The sequence below is a fragment of the Ranitomeya imitator genome, chromosome 1 (genome assembly GCF_032444005.1).
Source record: "Ranitomeya imitator isolate aRanImi1 chromosome 1, aRanImi1.pri, whole genome shotgun sequence".
Taxonomy (NCBI): domain Eukaryota; kingdom Metazoa; phylum Chordata; class Amphibia; order Anura; family Dendrobatidae; genus Ranitomeya; species Ranitomeya imitator.
Genome location: NC_091282.1, coordinates 555,315,932 through 555,336,672, shown reverse-complemented (window position 1 = coordinate 555,336,672; position 20,741 = coordinate 555,315,932). Strand labels below are relative to the sequence as shown.

Below are 20,741 nucleotides of genomic sequence, written 5' to 3'. Positions count from 1 at the left end.
TCAAAAGTACAACTTGTCCCGCAAAAAATAAGCCCTCACATGGCCATATTGACGGAAAAATAAAAAAGTTATGGCTCAGGGAAGGAGGGAAGTGAAAAATGAAAAAGGGCCGCGACTTGAAGGGGTTAAGATAGATATATATATATATATATTCAGCATGGAAAGAATCTGGGTGCAAAAGAGCTTCCACAGGCATAGTCCAAACCTTACATGTGGTAGTCCAAAAAAGGAAGCAGCACACCACTGTCTGTGAATAAGGAGCTATTTTATTTAGCCCTTGATGGAGAAAGGTTCGCTTCACTGAACCGAAACGTCGCCATCATGGGCTAAATAAAATGGCTCCTTATTCAGATAGTGGTGTGCTGCTTCCTTTTCTGGAGATATGGAGATATATATAGATAGAGATAAGAGATTATATACACACACCACACACCATATACTCTATCCCGATGCTATCGCATCTGGACTGGAGAGCGGTAATGTCACGATGGGGGCAGGCTTTGCAGCATTGAGAATCTCTCCCCCCATGTGCTCACCCACCTATCCACTTTCTCTTTCCCCATGTGCTGACTTCTCCCGTCTGTGCTCTCTTCTTTCACCTGTCTACCCCATGTTCTATCTCCCTTTGTCTCTCTCCTTCCTGTGCTGTGTTCTCCCCTCATGTGCAGTCTCCCCCTGTGCTCTTGTCTCTCTCACCCCTGTGCGCTTTGTCTCCCCATCTGCTATCTTCTCCTCTCATGTCATCTCTTCTTTGACCTGTGTACCCCATGTGCTCTCGTACATGGTCAGAGCAGACAATTTTTAAAATGAACTTTCGTTCATGGGAAAAGCCCCTTTAATGTGACCTGCTTCCTCTGCCTGTAGACTCGTCACGCATCTGCCGCCGGGATCAGCCAAATGATTCACTGCGCCTGCACAGAATTCACGCAGGTCAGTAAATCAGACTGCCACCATCTTTGTGCAGTCAGATAGCGGCGGTTACATTAAAACTTCTCATGCGCTCCTCCTGTACAAAGATGGCGGTCAGTGAATCATTCGGCTGACCCGACGGAGGCGTGTTTGCGACTGTTCCGCTGGTGGTGCCGCGCAAGAGGCTGGTACCACCAGCAGTTTCCATATTGACACCCATCACTTGGGTGTCCCAATATGGCGGTCGGTGAACTTCCACCACTTGGAATTCTGGGATCCGGATACATCTGGATGGAACAGGATGTGAAGACATTACAAGGTAAGTATATATTAAGATATTGTTATGGCTTGTTCATTAACATTGTTAGGCTAGGTTGACATTGCGTTAAAGCAGCCCGTTCAACACATGCGTTAAACGGGCTGCGTTAATGCAAGTGCCGACATGCCATCACGCTAGCGCAGATAGTTAGCAGATGCTCTATCTGCACTAGCAGTGACGGACCCGGAAACACTGCAGCCCGTGTCCGAGGGTCCATCACTCAATGACGGGACATCGCTAGCGCATGTTCATATTGGGCGTGCGCTAGCGATGCGCCCGAAATAGGGCTTAATGGCAGCGTTAACGGACTGCGTTACATCGCGTTTTGCCGCGGTGGTGTAACGCAGTCCGTCTAACGGACTGCTTATAATGTAATGTGAACCCAGCCTTAGGAAAGGCCAGTTGATGCAAATTTCCCAGCTTTATAACACCCAGCCTCCTCTAACCTTGTGCCAAAAAACAGCCATGGGTTCTTCTAAGCGATTTTCTAGAACTCAGAAAATGAAAATGGTTGAGACGGGAGAAGGCTATAAGAAGATGGAAAAGCGTTTTCAAGTTGCCCTTTCAAAGTTCGAAATGTAATTAAGAAATTTAACAGCAGTTAACTGGAACAGTTGAGGTCAAGATAAGGTCTGGAAGACCAAGCAAAAAGTCAGTGATAGTTGCTGGTAGGATTGCTAGAGAGGCAAAACAGAACCCCTGCTTGACTGCAAAAGACCTTCAGAAAGAATTAAGTGTTGGTCACTTGAGCCATACAACCTCACTGCATACTGCTCCACAACTCTGATTACTGCATCTGGAGAATGCACACTGAAGTCTTTTACAGTTTTACTTGTTCACCTTGACATTGGTGTTATGCATTTTCAAAGCAACTAAGCCCCACCCCACCCCATTATTTATCCCCTCTGTTCAGTCTGCGCTCATCTCCAGAATAAGGACAGAGAGTAGATTGGGTGAGGAGGAGATACTGGCATATGCAGAACATGCACTACCTTGATGCTGCTATGAATGCCATTGATTATCAGCACATAGCTGTTACTTACAATCTTACTTCCTAATTGAGTACTTAACGGGAGCCTGTTGGACAATTCATGCTAACTGAACAGCGGGCAGCATCAATCACAGCCTGGTTGCTCAATTGCAGTTACGTCATTCTCTAAAAAACGCTATTAGAAGTAATTTTGTCGGTCTCTCCCTTGCGAATAAAAATAATCGACCATAGGAGCTTAATAATAAATGGAAACTGATCAGTTTTTCCTCATGGTAACAATTAGTGAATATGCAAATTTTCTCTTCAGAGAGGAAGAGAACTTGATCTCTAGTGCCACTTATCGGAAATGGCAATCATAAATGTGACTATCAACCCTTTAACAAGCTTTATCACCGGACTTGGCAGAAAAGCCAAACCAGGCACACTATTTGTAGGCAAATGTTTCAGGGTGTTCAGTGTTCCCCTTCGCACTTCTGAGCAGGCATACTCCTCTGTGCCCTGCCAGGGCAGAGCAAAGTACTGCAAGTACGCATGCTGCGGGAAAGGTCAGAGCCCGGCGCATGTGCACCGCAGTACTCCTCTGCCCTCAGCAGGGTCTACTGGAAAACTGGGGGGGGGAAATTCTGTGACATTGCAAAAAAAAAGTTGCAATTCCACAAGTCTTTTTATTTACCATGTTCACTATATGGTAAAACTGATCCAGCATTGATTCCCCAGGTCAGTAGTAGTACGCTGATATCAAACATGTATAGTTTTGTTTTTTTGAGTGGTGAAAAAAAAATTTCTGAAGTTTGCATGAGACAAATGTTTTTGCGTTTTTGTCGCCATTCTTTCTGAGACCTATACCCTTTCCTTTTTCTGGTTCCTTGGCTGGGTTATGGTTTTTTTTTGTATACAATTTTGGGCTAGATGCAGTGTTTTTAGATCGACTCCTCTTGTAATGTTGGCCCAAAAAAAATAGAATTCGGGTGTTTCTTTTTTTTTTCTCCTTACACGGTTTACCGATCAGATTAATTTTATATTTTGATACATCATACACTTCTGAACGCAGCGATGCAAAATCTGTATTTTTATTTTCAATGGGGCAAAAGGGGATGATTTGAACTTATTTTTTTTTTCTTATTTTTAAACTTTATTTTTGTGTTTTTTTTGTTTTTTTTTTTACTTGAAGCTATCATCCGATCACCAGTGCAATAAGTAGCAGTGGCACAATCTCCTATGAAAGCTGGCTGTGAGTTGGAGTTTATAGGAATATCGTAATGGCAGGAACGGGGGCCTTCTGCAGACCTTAGGCTGTCATGACAACCTATCGATGCCCCACGATCATGTGACAGAGTGACGATGGGCAGCCAGAATGACACACTTCTGGGCGGCGCATGTTAAATCCCGCTGTCGGAGATTGACAGCGGGATTTAATTGGTTAACAGCTGTGGATGGAGCGCTGATCCACTGGTAAAGGCACATAACATCTGATTAAATCGGCTGTCATGTGCAGGGAAAGATGCAGGATCAGCGTCTGAGCTCGCATCAAAGTCCGGGACATGACATGTTGTGAAGTGGTTAAAGTTTAAACATGTATGAAATAGTCCTGATGGCTTGTTGCGTTTTTGCCACACACAAAAATGCCATGCTTTACAGCACCAGATTTCATGCTGCTTTATTTATTTTTCTTTGCTGATTTGAACCTTCAAAGTTTTTTTTTTTTTTTTTTTTCTGCAAATCTGCAACATGTCAATTCGTTCAGCATTTTTCACCCACTTGAATGTGGGAAAAATGCAAGTAAAAATGTGACACACAAGGCAAATATTTTATGCCGCATTTTTCCTGCCAATACTCAAGTATTTGCAGCAGATTTTTTTGTTGCAAAAAATCGAATGTTCCCTGATCTATACTTTAATAAGCATAGAAAAATCTGAAAGATCTAAAACACTGTGAAAGCCAAAATGATTCCATCTATACACTACAAATGTTCAAAGTGATTTTCATTGGTGACATGGGAGATGTCTTGGGCGATATTCTTAGGGTATGTGCACACGTTGCGGATTTTGCTGTGGATTCACAGCAGTTTGCAATGAGCTTACAGTACCATGTAAACCTATGGAAAGCAAAATCCGCTGTGCACATGCTGCGGAAAAAAAGCGCGGAAACGCTGCGTTGTTTACTCCGCAGCATGTCAATTCTTTGTGCGGATTCCGCAGCGCTTTACGCCTGCTCCATAATAGGAATCCACAGGTGTAAAACCGCAGGTGGAATCCGCACAAAAACTGCGGTAAATCCGCTGTGCGGATTTCCTGCAGATTTACCAAAATCAGTGCAGAAAAATCCGCACACCTTTCTGCAACGTGTGCACATACCCTTAGCATGTTTTGGGTGATGTACCCTTCATCAGGGTAGGAATAGGATATTTAAGAGGATCCCTCTTGATTGGAACAATAAAGCTATGTGCACACGTTGCGGATTAGTGTGCGGATTTTTCCGCACTGTTTTTGCAAAATCCGCAGGTAAACCGCACTGCGGATTTACCGCGAATTCCACCTGCGGATTCCTATTGAGGAGCAGGTGTAAACCGCTGCGGAATCCGCACAAAGAATTGACATGCTGCGGAAAAAACACCTCTGCATTTCCGCACTTTTTTTTCCCCACAGCATGTGCACTGCGGATTTTGTTTTCCATAAGTTTACATGGTAGTGTACAACGCATGGAAAACTGCTGCAGATCCGCACCGTTAAATCCGCAGCAAAATCCGCAACGTGTGCACATAGCCTAAATCTTCATTACTTGTGTTAGTATATGAAAGGATCACTGGGCTGTCTGGGGATCCCGAGAGTGTGGAAATTAGTATTACCCATGGGAAAAGAGACCTAGTGGTACAAAGAGCAGAGACTGTAAGCAGGGATTTCAAATACACAGCCAAAATTAACGTTCAAACAAAGTTGCTGGCCAGCCTGGATATTTATATAAGAAAGAGAAATAGTCTACAATCGAGGACGTTTGTTCTTATCAAATATACCAATTAACTTTTTCGTATCTAAACAAACTTAAAGAAGATGTCCTGTGAAAAACGGTATACTTTAACCTCTTCACCCCCAAGCCTGTTTTCACCTTCCTAACCAGGCCAATTTTTACAATTCTGACCACTGTCGCTTTGAGTGGATAACTCTGGAATGCTTCAATAGATTCCAGTGATTCTGAGATTTTCTCTTGACATATTGTACTTCATGATGGTGGTAAAATTTATTTGATATGACTTGCTTTTATTTGTGAAAAATTGAAAATTGTGAAATTTTCGCCAAATTTCGTAACTTTTAATTTTTATCCTTTTAAATCAGAGAGTGCTGTCACACAGAGCGTGCTATCACACAAGTGTTAATAACACTTCCCATATGTCTACTCTACATCAGCACAATTTTTGAAACATTTTTTTTTTTTTTGTTAAGTTATAGGGTATGTGCACACGATGCAGATTTAGTGCAGAACTGCTGCAGATTTTTCTGCAGCAGAAACGCTGCAGAACTGCACTGTGATCACAGTACAATGTAAATCAATGGGAAAAAAAAAAGCTGTGCACATGGTGCAGAAAAATCTGCGCAGAAACGCTGCAGTTTTCAAAGAAGTGCCTGTCACTTCTTTTGTGCAGTTCTGCAGCGTTTCTGCACCCCTCCATAATAGAAATCTGCAGGTGCGTTTTTGATGCGTTTTTCATGCGTTTTTTGTGCAGATTTGTGCTCAAAAAACGCATCAAAAACGCACCTGCAGATTCTGCCAGGAGATGCAGATTTAGTGCAGAACTGCAGCAGATTTTTCTGCACTAAATCTGCATCGTGTGCACATACCCATAAGGGTTAAAAGTTAACCAGTGGTTTCTAATTTTTACAACAAAATTTGCAAAACCACTTTTTTAGGGACCACCTCACATTTGAAGTGACTTTGAGGGGCCTATATGACAGAAAATACCCAAAAGTGACACCTTTCTAAAAACTGCACCCTTTAAGGTACTCAAAACCACATTCAAGAAGTTTAACCCTTCGTGTGCTTCACAGAAATTAATGGAATGTGGAAGGAACAATAAACATTTACTTTTTCATAAAATTTTTCCTTTAGACCTAATTTTTTATTTTTTTTTCTTATATAACTTTGCAAGGGTAACAGAGGAAAATGGACCATATAACTTGTGCATTTCTCCTGAGTATTCCATTACCCTATATGTGGAGTAAAACCACTATTTGGGGACACGGCAGGGATTGGAAGGGAAGGTGCATAATTTGACTTTTTGAATGTAAATTTGCTGGAAAAATTAGCGGATGTTTGGAGAGACCCTTATGTGCCGAAGCAGTGGAAACCACCCACAAGTGACAACATTATGGAAACTAGACCCCTTAAAGGACTTATCTAGATGTGTATTGAGCACCTTGAACCACAGAAGTTTATAACGTTAAGCCGTGAAAATAAAAATCACATTTTTCCCACAAAAAATCTTTTTTAGCTACATATTTTGTATTTTTACAAGGGTAACAGGGGAAAATGAACCCCAAAACTTGTGTAATTTCTCCTGAGTTCAGATATCCCATATGTGGTGTAAAACTACTTTTGAGGCACAGTGCAAAGCTCAGAAGGGAAGTGGCGCCATATTACAGTGCGGGTTTTGTTGCAGTGGTTTGTTGCCATGTCACATTGGCAGAGCCCCTGAGGTGCCAGAACAGCAGCCCCCCCACCTCCTCCCCCCATAACTGACCCTACTTTACAAACTAAACCTCTCAATGAATTAATCTAGGGGTGCAGTGATTATATTCACACCACAGGTGTCACAAAATTGTATACCATTGGGCAGTGAAGATGACCTAATTTACATTTTTACCACCAAGATTGTGTTAGCCCCAAACTTTACATTTTCACACTGGGAAATGTGTAAAATGGCCCCAGAACTTGTCCCACAATTTCTGTTGAAAGTAGAAATAATCCATACGTAGCTGTACTGTACTACTTTGCCATACCAGAGAGACTCGTGAGGACGGAGCACTATTTGCCTCCTGGAGTGCAGATTTTCCGAGACAAATATGCGGATTCCGTATAAAGAGCCCCTAAGTGATAGAACAGTAGAATCCCCCACCACCACCCCCCTCAAGTGACCCATTTTGGAAATTATAGCCCTTTGGGAATTTATCTACAGGTGTAGTGACTATTTTTTAACTCCATGGGTGTTTTCCAGAAACAAGCAGCAGTGGATGTTGCCGAGTGAAAATTGCTAACTGCCATTGTAGAGACCAGTACATTGTGCCCAGCTCATGCTTCTGGAGACACGCACTTGTAAGTTGGGTGGGCTCTCATCACTACAGAAATTCCAAACACGTGGGCGCTAAATGTGGTTTAGGCACACTTGGGCTCAGAAGGAAGGAGGCATTTAGATTTTGGAGCGGAGAATTTACCGAATTTCTTTTGGGGTGCGAGGAGCCATTTAATGACCAGTGAAGTGGAAGCCCCCTATAATTCCTTTTAACAGATGACAGACCTGAGTGAGGATTTGCTTTTCTGTGGATGGAGTTGAAGCTTTTATTGGGAACATTTTGCATAAAATTTGGGATCGCATTTATCCATGCTCTACACTGAACACTTACTTTGGGGTTTCTGTCTAAATCTGAGTGATGCCATTCAGATGAAACCCCCAAGGGATCCATTCACAATGAGACAGCAGTTAAGGTACCGTCACACATAATGATATCGTTGCTTTTTGTGACGTAGCAACGATATCGTTAAGGAAATCGTTGTGTGACAGCGACCAACGATCAGGCCCCTGCTGGGAGATCGTTGGTCGCTGAAGAAAGTCCAGAACTTTATTTCCTCGCTGGATCTCCCGCTGACTTCGCTGGATCGGCGTGTGTGACGCCGATGCAGCGATGTCTTCACTGGTTACCAGAGTAAACATCGGGTTACTAAGCGCAGGGCCGCGCTTAGTAACCCGATGTTTACCCTGGTTACCAGCGTAAACGTTAAAAAAACAAACACTACATACTTACCTTCAGCTGTCTGTCCCCGGCGCTCTGCTTCTCTGCACTCCTCCTGCATCCTGTGTCAGCGCCAGCCAGCCGGAAAGCACAGCGGTGACGTCACCGCTCTGCTTTCCGGCTGATTGGCGCTGACAGTGCAGAGGAAAGCAGAGCGCCGGAGGACAGACAGCTGAAGGTAAGTATGTAGTGTTTGTTTTTTTAACGTTTACGCTGGTAACCATGGTAAACATCGGGTTACTAAGCGCGGCCCTGCGCTTAGTAACCCGATGTTTACCCTGGTTACCGGGGACCTCAGGATCGTTGGTCGCTGGAGAGCTGTCTGTGTGACAGCTCTCCAGCGACCAAACAGCGATGCTGCAGCGATCGACATCGTTGTCGGTATCGCTGCAGCGTCGCCTAGTGTGACGGTACCCTTACTGTAGACTCTGTCTGGCCTCTGTTCAGCAGTGTGCTTTCCAGAAGTGCACCATACTGTGGCTGACAGCACTTTTATGAAATCCTAAAAAGATGGACCCCACTGGATCACAGGTCCTATGGCGTCCACAGTGCCTCCATCTGCCTCATTATAGGGAATCTTCCGCCAGAGGTTCTGTCTGAATCACGTATTTCAGAGATTTACACAAAAACCCCAGTGAAAGCGCTCAGCACAGAGCGCAGGATAAATGTGCGCTGAGCCTTACTGCAATCTTTGAGAGACAGAATGAAAATCAACAGCAGGTGAAGAATTGGTTTTATTTTTTTTTTTTTTTTTATGCCGCTCCTCCTGTGCTATAAGTGATTAGGTGACTTTATTTTTCAGGTTGGCTCTATTTACCGCAATACCAGACTTATATCGGGTTTTTGTGTTTGGCTGCTGTCACACACTAAAAGACATTTTTTATATTGCAAAAATTGTTTTTTGCATCACAATATTTAGCTATAATTTCCATTTTTTGGGCTGAGTGATGTGATGGCTTGTTTTTTGCAGGACGAGTTGACGTTTTTATTGGTACCATTTTCGGGAACATGACATTTTTTTGATCGCTCTCTATTCCGATTTTTGGGGGAGACAGAATGAACAAAAACCAGAAATTCAAGAATTGCTTTTTGTTTTTTCCTTTTTTTAATACCGTTCCACTTGTGAAAGTGGTAAGGCAGCTTTATTCCTCTGGTCAGTACGATTACAGTGATTCCCAATTTATATTGTTTTGTTTTGCCGCTTTTACACAGTAAACTATTTTATGGAAAAAAATCATTTTTGCTTCATTTAATTCTGAGAGCCCAGAGCTATATCTTTATTTTTCTGCTGATGGAGCTGTATGATGCTTGTTTTTTGCAGGACAAGTTGACGTCTTCAGCGGTACCATTTTTATTTACATTTGTCGTTTTGAATGCTTGTTGTACTTTTTGTTCGACAGTATGATTGACAAACCACTGTTTTTTGCCTTGTTTTTTATGTTTTATTTACGGTGTTCACTGAAGTGGTTAACTAGTGGAAAAGTTTAATAGAGCGGGTCGTTACGGACGCGGCGATTAAAAAATGTGTACTTTTTTAAAAAAAATTTATTTACATAAATGTGTTTATAAAAAAATATTTTTTGTTAGTGGATTTTTTTTTTTTAATTATTTTATTTGTTTTTTAGAACTTTTTTACATTGTCCCAGGATGGGATATTACTTTATATCAGATCGCTGGCTCGATGTTCTACAATGCTTCTAAACATCAGAGCATTGGAGCAGCATCTGACAAGCCGGGAAGGAGGGATCTCAGGTGCTGCTCTGAGCAGGCACAGATACACCACATTCTCTGAAGGAGCACGTGGCCATCTTGTGGTCGGAGTCTCCATGGAGACCATGAGGACAACGTGATTGCATCGATTTTTTTTTTTTTTTTTTTTTTTTCCTGATGGAAGCATGCCGGGACCCCATTCCCTAGTCAATTCACCTTGATGTCGCTGTCACTACTCAGTGTCGTGAGATCATGGGCTTTGCTGCGGGGTGTCAGCTCTCACATAGTACAGTGGCGCCAAGTGATAACGAACGCAAGTGAGCATTCAAAACGCATCTTACTCCCTTGCCCTGTCTATGCAACCTTTGTGATTTTTGCAAACTTGTAATGGACTTAAAATAAAATAACTATTTTATCAGACGTTGGAACAACCTTTTTTTTTCTTGAGTATAATGGCGCCACAGAGCACGTCATGCAGTATAATGGCGCCAGGGAGCGAGCCATGCAGTATAAAGGCGCCACATAAAAAAAATTCTCACCTCTGGCCGTTCCCATGCTGTTCTAGTCTCTTCATGGTGTCGTATCCGCATTTAGGATGCAGACACAGTTAAAAGTGTGATGTCTGGTGGGGTACCCCACCTGGCTTTGTGGCCCAAATATACTCTGTTGACCTCCCCGATGTTGCGGGCCATATATACTCACCCTGCTGGCCAGATTTTATGAAGAGGGATGCGGGTGTGACCTGTATCAGATATCCCTCTTGGATGGAAAGGACAAGTCCTATGCATAGCTTGATGAATGGTAGATTACTCTAAATGTTGCTAGACTTCACTTTGCGGTGTAATCTTATTGATATGAGGAATGTAAAATAAAAAAATATTCAAAAACATTACTTTTTGTGCTGGAGTCCTGTACAAGAATGACCTTTTAAGGCAGGGGTGGGGAATCTTTTTTTTTTTTCTGGTAAGGTCCATTTGGATATTTATACCATCCTTCAGGGGCCGTACAATCTTCGCCCACAAAGTACATCCTGACTCTAGCACTGGTGTTAGGATGTAATCTTTCACTGCATGCCCTTCAATGTTCAGTAGTGAACACTGCATGTGTGTGCTAACAGGGCAAGAATCGATGTGAATACTTTTCTGCCCAATGATGACAGAAGTATTCTAGGAGTGATACCTTTATTGGCCGACCAGAAAATGTTTGCAAGCTTTCAGAGCACAGTGGCCACTGTGCTCTGAAAGCTTGCAAACATATTATTTTCTGGTCAGCCAATAAAGGTATCACTCCTAGAATACTTCTGTCATCATTGGGCAGAAAAGTATTCACATTGATTTTCCTGGCTAACACGGTACCACAATACAATTTGCTATTGTACAACAGGGCAAGAAGAAATTAATGAGCTTGTGGCAATCAAAATACACCTCCAAGAGTGCGGTACCTGAGAATCTGCTCGGGGGGCCTGATAAAAGGTCATCGAGGGCCGTAACTGGCCCTGGGGCCTGAGGTTCCCCACCTGGTTTAAGGTTACGTTTAGTATTGTCTGATAAAGCTGCAGCTTTATAAAAGTAAACTTAGGTTATCCTACAATTCAACTCCTGAGAATAAATTACGTTTTCCTTTAGCTCAAAGCATATTTACACATAGAGGAAATGACATTTGAACAAGCACAGGGCTCAGGAAATTGAGAGCACTGATTAGGATAACTGCTCTGGAAACGGAATGGTAGGAGGGATAAGTGAAGGATTGGGGCTGGTGATTTTGCAGGACTGATAACAGGTCAGGTACTGAGAGGTGAAGGAGATGGTCGCAGAGCTGTAGGAGAGATTAGCTCCTCTTATCCGAGGAGTATGGCAGGCAATAAAATCAAAATTACACTCACCTTTTAGGAGTATCTATAAAGCATATCAGCTGCAGCAGATCTACGGGGGTCAGTAAATGACCAAACGATATTCAGGAAAGAGTTTTGTGGATGATTTCCGTGCTTGCTCATCAATGATGAGCCATTTTTCCCAGATTGTCAAATGAGTTGTGGTTTATTCTATGCGTTTCAAAGTACAGAAGACTTCTTCATCCAGAAAAGACTACCTGTTGGTCAGTCTGGGATATACGTCTCATCATTTATCAGGCGGAAATCCCCACAAACTTCTCCTTTCTTTCCAAGTGAAGATAAGCAGCTGACTTTTCTAAATAGACTGGGATCTTGGGAGTTAAATCTGCAGCTTGGAATGTAACTACTGCACATAGTGGCCAAGCTCTGATGGTCATTCCTCTTCGAAACAAGCTGTATACTATGTAAAATTAAAGCTCTCCTAGCAGAAGGAAAGCCAATTTGGGGGGGAGCAAGCTTGTAATTTACTTGTTTTTTTTTTTAAGTTGTTTAACTATAGCAATTTAATAACTAAACCTCTAAGGCTATGTTTACTCAATGCATTTTTTAATGCAAATTTTCACCTACGTTTTACAGTACCAGCAAAGTCTGAGATTTTAGAAATCTCATGTACACACTTTTTTTTTTTTATAAACATAAAGCACCAACCCATTTCCTCAAATCAAGAATGAGTCACACTCCAAATAAGCTATAAACATATTGACCATAGAGTCATTCAACTCAGTCACGAAGTGTTTTGAATATTAAAACCAAACCTTTATTCACAAATAAACAAAACAATACAAAACATTAAAACGGTGCCTCAAAATCAGACTACACATTGTGTCAAGGTAAGCGGCGGGAACTGCAGATATATTATATCCAATATAGATTTAAATAGTCACAAAACCGATGTTTCTTCATAAATAATATCACAATCATATAGTGACATTAATAAAATTGCTCACACATCCATTCATGGTAAGTGCTTAATTGTTAACAGTGGCAGTGCACTAGAAATAATAGCTCATGGGCCACCAGTGGTCCACTAAAGAGAGAAAATACTCTAGACCCCGGGTCTATCCATTCCTACAAATATACAAATCAACAGAGATTGTCAAATATTGCACATGTCCCAAAATATTGGTAAAATCCAGGGCCAAAAGCTCCTGCCATCAAAGGAACACCTCTGAGCAAAAACAATGCTATTAGCACCGGCCATACCGATAGCACCCCTGTCCTATGACCACCTACACATACAAGATAATGGGCAATCTGCCCAATACATATTACCTGAATGAGCTCGCAGTTCCCCAGCCTCGTGGCACGCTATCGCTTGACAACCCCGACGCGCGTTTCGCACTCGCTTCCTCCCGGGGTCTAGAGTATTTTCTCTCTTTAGTGGACCACTGGTGGCCCATGAGCTATTATTTCTAGTGCACTGCCACTGTTAACAATTAAGCACTTACCATGAATGGATGTGTGAGCAATTTTATTAATGTCACTATATGATTGTGATATTATTTATGAAGAAACGTCGGTTTTGTGACTATTTAAATCTATATTGGATATAATATATCTGCAGTTCCCGCCGCTTACCTTGACACAATGTGTAGTCTGATTTTGAGGCACCGTTTTAATGTTTTGTATTGTTTTGTTTATTTGTGAATAAAGGTTTGGTTTTAATATTCAAAACACTTCGTGACTGAGTTGAATGACTCTATGGTCAATATGTTTATAACTTTTTTTTTTTTCCCTGACTTTTTTCAAGGAGCTGCACTTTTGCAGCATGTCCAGTGTTTTTGCAGCGTTTTTCACCCATTTCAAAGCAAAGAATAGTGCAAAAAAACGCAGGTATCTGGTTTTGCTGCGATTTTGGTGCCAAAGCCTAATAGTTTAGTGCATAAAAAAATTAATCTGATTCAGCTTCATCAGCATGCACAAGAGACAAATGAATCCTGGCAAACACTCTGCAAAACCTGCTTCTTTTTTTTTTTTTTTTTTTTTTAACATTCCTTCTTTACTACCAAGAGAGCAGGTTTTGCCTGCTGGGAAAAACGCATCAAAAATGCAGTGTGTGAACATAGCCTTATGGTACACATGCATATCCATGCAATCTCAACAGTAGTCATTGGGACTCAACTGCGCTACCAAGAATGCACCCTGCACCTGTTCACATTCAATCTGCGATTTAGTGTCAGACTAGTATGGGAGATACGTTTTAGATAGAGGCTTTTCTGTTTAATGCAAATAATCATGGCAGGAAATTCTAATTTGTATTTTCTTATTACACAGGAAACAAGGTTGGGAAAATTAATCAATGATGTTCGAAAAAAGACCAGCAATGAGGATCTTGCTAAACGTGCAAAGAAACTTCTGCGTAGCTGGCAAAAGCTGATCGAGCCCGTGCAACAGAATGAACAATCAGCCAGGGGCACTCCAAATCCACCAGGTTCTGCCAATGGAGGCGGTACCCACAACTGTAAGGGAGAGTCAACCCCAGCCGTACTTCTGAGTGGAAAACCTGTTCAAGACCTAAAAGTCCGGAATGATATCCAGAAGGCACATTCTCCCAAGGCTGAGAAATTGGCTAATAGAAAGAGGAAGGCGGATCTTAGAGATGGTACCCAGGGGCCTGCTAACAAAGTGGCCAAACCAAGTCATGAACTTTTTCCTAACTCCTCACCTCTACCTACAAATGGCATTGGTGGCAGTCCCCCTGAAATCCTGCTTAGTCCGCTTGATGGCAACACACAGACCAACCGACTAGACACTGAGAATGATAAGCATGGTAAAATCCCTGTAAATGCTGTCCGGCCTCATACCAACTCTCCTGGACTTGTAAAACACCCAAGCACTTCCTCTTTGTTAAAAACAGCCGTCCTGCAGCAGCAGAGTGCGGCACTAGAAGATGCCCATTCTTATCAACCACGTAGTCCCCGCTGTTCCTCTTTCAGCCCTCGCGGTACTAGAGCAGAGTTAGTACCACGGCAGCACACCACATATGCACCAAAGGGTTCTGCGCCCAGCCCATCTCAAAGGCTGCCTGGTGTAGACACTGCACATACACCCTCTTATCAATCCCCTGGGCACCCTGCTACACTTCCTGCCATAACAAAAAGACTTGAGTCTCCCAGAAGAGAAATGGCTATCTCTTCACCTCACGGGTCAGTGGAGCAACCACTCCATGGTGACTGTCACAACCAGCAGTCTCCCAGGATAACACAACAGCACACACCATGGAGCAGTCAGTCGCATGTGGACCTTCAAACACCACGCAGTGGCTTTTCACCAGAGCCCTCCAAAATAGACAGCGACGATGCTGCTTCAGGCTCAGACAGTCGAAAGAAAAAGAAATCCCGTAATTGGGGTGAACAAGAAGGGTATTCTACAGATAGCAAACACACACGAGTTAAAAAGGATCGAAAATTAAAATTTGATTTTATGACTGGGCAAATAAAACCATTGACACACAAAGATCCAACTCAGAATGAGAGTTCAGCCCCCTCAGAACAGCACAGGACTGAGACAGACAAACAGGACCCCAAATTTGGTCTGCCAAGTCCTTTTGAGCAAACAAACTGGAAGGAATTGTCTCGAAATGAGATCATCCAGTCCTATCTCAATCGGCAGAGCAGCTTGTTGTCTTCCTCTGGTGTACATACGCAGAGTGCACATTATTATATGTCTGAATATTTAAAACAGGAGGAGTGCACTAAGCGAGAAGCTAGAAAAACTCATGTTTTAGTGCCACTTGCCCACCCTAGTGACCTGCCTGGAAAAACCAGGGAAGTAACTAGTGCTGACTTAGAAAGACTACATGAACAACATTGGCCTGGCGTCAATGGCTGTCATGATACACAGGGCAATTGGTTTGATTGGACGCAGTGCATCTCCTTGGATCCTCATGGTGATGATGGTAGATTAAACATCTTGCCTTATGTCTACCTAGACTGACCACCAGTTGCAAATCTGCTTTCTCATATCTGCAGTTTTCACTGCAAACCATGGGTCGTTTGCTGACCACTGCTCTGTACGGAAGATTTACATGAGAGGAATTCCCTGTGTCAGGGGATGTGGAGTGTGGAGTTGTAGAGCGCCTGGAAGAGGAGAAGCTTTGTGTCCACTACATCCTGGGAATGGCCTTCCCTGCCGGAGCTCCACCTACGTCTGCTACACCCGTTCTTTTGTGCTAAATGCTGCTACCGGTTTACTAAAAGGATTCAAGAAGGGGGTTCGGAAATGCAAAAGAAGGGTGTGCAAGGGGGCTGAGTTTGGAGTTTTAAAACTCCTATAGCAAGTCGGCTGTAAAAAAAAAATAAAAAAGAAATATGTGAAAAATTTCAAGTGTTAAGTTCAAATCTACCCTTTCAAATGCAAAAAAAATGAATTTTCCGGTACCTGATAAAGGGCTGGAATAAAACAAAAATATATATATATATATATATATGTGAGACAGGTACCTAAAACTTATGTGAAAGAGGATTTAATTAAGTTGAGAATAAGTTACCATAACAGAGTATGCGTTTGTTTATTTATTTGAACTTTTTTCTTTGTAAATTTTCTTTCTTCAGATTTTATTTCCATTTGAAAAAATTGACAAAAAGCGTCCCAAGTAGAGGCGCAAACTCAAGTGTTCAGTTCCAAGCATCACAACTGGTCCCTTGTGTCGTGGGCAGGGGAAGAGTCTTAAAATCATTCATTCCCCCCTACCCATTAAGCTTTTTATATTTTCTTTTTTAATGATTTGTATTATTCCCACAGCCTCTGTATTTGTGATTGACCGATCCCTAAGCTGCTGCTATTCACTGTTTAAATGCCCAGTACTGACTCAAAATTTGGTATTGACTCTTGTTTTAAAAGCACATTTTATTACTTTATTTTCAGTGTTTTCAAGTCCTTTCCTCTATCACGTCAGTTTTTCAAATGACCCTCACCTCCAAATCTTCAAGGTGACGGATGGTGCTAACAGCTTCTAAATTGTCCAGACACAATACAGAGAAGGCTGGTTTGTATGCTAGGAAAACAAAAAAAAACACAAAAAAACCTTAACTACTTGCTATCATTCCTTTTAGATGTAATCTGCCTTATGGGATCTCCATCATGAACGTGATTTTTTTTTTTTTTCTTTTTTTTTCTCAAAAAATAAAACTAAAAAGACAAAAGCCTTAGTTGAATGTACAGTAAGACTTCTGTATTTCTGATATGCAGAAGAGGGCAAATTTGCTAACTTTGGTCCTATCAGTGGACAAATTGTGATATAAATGTGGAAACGATAATAAAAAAAAAATACAAATTGTGTATAGTTTGGCCTTATTTTAGAGGGACCTGGAAATCCTAAAATGGATGGGTGAATTCCACATGTTTACTCTTTAAGTATAAAAAAAGTGGTTACCAAGAACATGCATCCTAAAGAGAATTTCAAGTTTAGACGGGTAATTACAGAATGTTTATGCTTTTACTATACAAATACAGTACATTTTTGTGGTAAAGATTTTATGTGAATGGTCCATATTTGAACATGTTTGATCCTTATAGATGGGTATCTTTTTTTTTTTTTTTTTTTTTTCCATCATACATGACTGCACCACGAGAGAGGGGATCCGCCCATCAAGGACAGGAAACCTTCAAGATAAAAGGGGCGGCTCCTCTCTCCACATCAGTTGGTTTCCTGTCCTTGACGGGGAACCCTCAAGAATAAAATACTAACATTAAAAACAGCTTTGTTAGTGGCACTTACATCGGCCCGTAGGGTGGGGGATTTACACGCGTTGTCAGCTGACCCCCCTTACACACAAATTATGGACGATAGGGTTGTATTAAAATTAGATCCGGCATATCTCCCCAAAGTGGTATCGAGATTCCATAGAGCTCAGGATATAACCCTACCCTCTTTTTGTCCCAACCCTAGTAACAAAAAAGAGGAGAGACTCCATTGCCTAGACGTTAGGAGATGTATCCTACAGTATCTAGAGAGTACAAAATCCTGGAGGAAGCAGAGGGCTTTATTTGTTTCGTTCCAGGGGTCAAGGAAGGGCCTTAAAGCCTCAAAACAGACTATAGCTAGATGGGTGAGAGAGGCCATTATTCTAGCATATAGTAGTGCAGGCAGGGTTGTTCCACAGGGTCTGAAAGCCCACTCCACGAGGGCCATGGTGACGTCGTGGGCGGAGAGAGCAGATGCTACCATCGACCAAATCTGTAAGGCGGCCACTTGGTCCTCTCCGTCTACATTTTTTAAACATTATAGACTAGACCTATCTGCTACCTCTGATCTCTCTTTTGGGAGAAGAGTGTTACAAGCAGTGATCCCTCCCTAGAAGAGAATAGAAATCTCTGTAACTCTCTCGTGGTGCCGTCATGTATGATGGAAAAACACGGGTATTACATACCTGCAGGGCCGGCGTCAGCACCCGGCACTCCGGGCAAATGCCAGGGCCCTGGGGAGAGGGGGGGGCCCACTCATGCTGTCATAGATACAGCTGGGAGAGCAGAGCAGGAGATAACATGCTCTCTCCCCCCACAAAGTCACTGCTGGCTGCGTTCTCTTAACCCCTATGTGCCAGCTCTGACACAAGCATCTTCTCACTCAGTCAGTGCAGCCAGGCAGGCACACATAGGGGTTAACAGAAGGCAGCCAGTGTGACATTGTGGGCGGAGAGAGCACGTTCTCTGCTCTCCCCCCTGGCTGGCTGCAGACAGTGCTGAAGTTTATCAGGCAGATTCCGGAGGAGCTCTGTCCTACTAGCGACTGAGTGAGTGCAAAGGTATCCAGCAGTGGTTGCAGTTGTGGCTCAGTCTGCTGTTGTCTGTCTCCACTGCCTAAAAATGTGGGTGATGTCTGGAGGAGCAGCTGGTGGGGTGCAGCCTGTAGCCGCCCAGCTCACCCAGAATACATGCATGCTGCACCAAACCTGCACCAGTGGGGTAGGAAGAAGCTTAACCCCTTCCCATCTGTATGAAGGTTATTGCTGAACCTTAAAGATAACAATCCGACCCGCATAAATGGGGTTAACCAGATGCCAGGAGGAAGGGGAGCTGCTGCCATGGATAACACTGAGCTGTGGGCTGTATGTTGGGGCCCCGTGGCCCCAGGCTGGTGACTGGAGGGACTCTGCCCAGTGCTGGCATGTGGGTGATTTCTGCTCCGGAGTCTCAGCTTCTCTCCTCCAGGTCACACTGTGCAGTCACAGCAACATTGATTCTCTGTCCAGGTCCCAGCAGCTGCCACTGCTCCCACCAAGGACATGGCATCACTTAACCCTTCCCCTGCAGCCACAGGCAACAAATCCACATTATTCCTTGATTAAATCAGTTTCCAACCCAGTAGAGGAGCAGACATTTCCTGCTGCCATTAGGGTCCGGGAGGGGGTGACATTGGCTGCCCTGCTACTCTGTAGTGGGGGGTGACAAGTGTAACATGGGGTAACGATGAAGGAGAAATGCACAGGATAATAGTGAGCGCGACAGAGGGCAGTGTATGGTATGGAGCAGTCGGGGTGGGCTGCAGGATCCTCCCATACTGTACATGACTGCTCGGGACAGGGAGGCGTTTAATGAGCTTCTAATGACAGGGCACTAATAGGGTCATTAGGGTTTGTGGAAAGGATTCAGCATCAGGTCCCTCATTAATGCCCGAGCCGCCTGTTACTTTGTAGCACAGATCTGTTGGGGCCGCAAAACCAAACAACGTTGTTTATGTAGAAAAGTCTTTGTTTCATAGAAAAACTCAAAACAGAAAAGCACCTCTCCTGTATATATACACTGCACAGCACCTTTCCTCCTGTATATATACACTGCAGAATCTACAATAGCTGTCACTCATGTAAGAAGTGAAATCTGGCATTGTACTATACATTTCTCTGCGTATCTGTGCATCATAAATCGGGGTATGTGTTAAAGGGGGGAGGCCCACTGAGACTCTTTCGCCCGGTGCCCTCGAAAACCTGGAGCCGGCCCTGCATACCTGGTAATGTGTTTTTTCATGAGACATGACGGCACCCTTATATTCCCACCCTTTTGATCACGTCATTAGTTGGGTGCATTATTAGCATTATTTGTATTATACACTCCCTGGGGTATCGGTGAATAGAACCGTATAGGATGTATTATTTATGTGTACACTAACCAGCGGAGTTCCTCTCGTACTCTGTAAAACAACTGATGTGGAGAGAGGAGCCGCCCCTTTTATCTTGAAGGTTTCCTGTCCTTGATGGGCGGATCCCCTCTCTCGTGGTGCCGTCATGTCTCATGAAAAAACACATTACCAGGTATGTAATACCCGTGTTTTTTTTTTTTGTTTTTTTTTTTATAATCACATGAAAAACCTTTATCTTGAAGGCCAGATGCAGCACTCTTCCAACCTATTCTGATGAATTTAAAGGGGTTGTCCTAAATTAGCAGTGAATTTCATGCTACATACAGTTGTGTGAAAGAAGGATTTGCCCTCTTCCTGATTTCCTATTCTTTTGCATGTTTGACACACTTAAATGTTTCAGATCGTCAAAGAAATTTAAGTAACAAAGATAACACAAGTAAACATAAAATGTGGTTTCTAAATTAAGGTCTCTATTAACCTTTCTGACATTAGACGTACTGTACCGTCGAGGTGGGGTGGGCCCGTATGACCACCGACGGGATAGTACGTCATACGCGATCGGCCGCGCTCACGGGGGGGAGCGCGGCCGATCACGGCCGGGTGTCAGCTGCCTATCGCAGCTGACATCCGGCACTATGTGCCAGGAGCGGTCACGGACCTCTCCCGGTACATTAACCCCCGGCACACCGCGATCAAACATGATCGCGATGTGCTGGCGGTGCAGGGAAGCATCGCGCAAGGAGGGGGCTCCCTGCGGGCTTCCCTGAGCCCCCCGCAGCAACGCGATGTGATTGCGTTGCTGCAAGGGTCTCCTACCTCCTTCCTCGCTGCAGGCCCCGGATCCA

At 43.2% G+C, this 20,741-nt stretch overlaps 1 protein-coding gene across 1 annotated transcript in view; it reads left to right on the top strand.

The window, feature by feature from the left end:
* MED26 (mediator complex subunit 26) overlaps nucleotides 1-17,099 on the top strand; it is an 83,021-nt gene extending 65,922 nt beyond the window's left edge. The window contains exon 3 of the mRNA XM_069767744.1: nucleotides 14,094-17,099. Coding sequence (XP_069623845.1) covers nucleotides 14,094-15,755 — 1,662 coding nt within the window. The 3' untranslated portion in view covers nucleotides 15,756-17,099. The remainder of the gene's footprint in view (nucleotides 1-14,093) is intronic.
* Nucleotides 17,100-20,741: the final 3,642 nt, after the last annotated feature.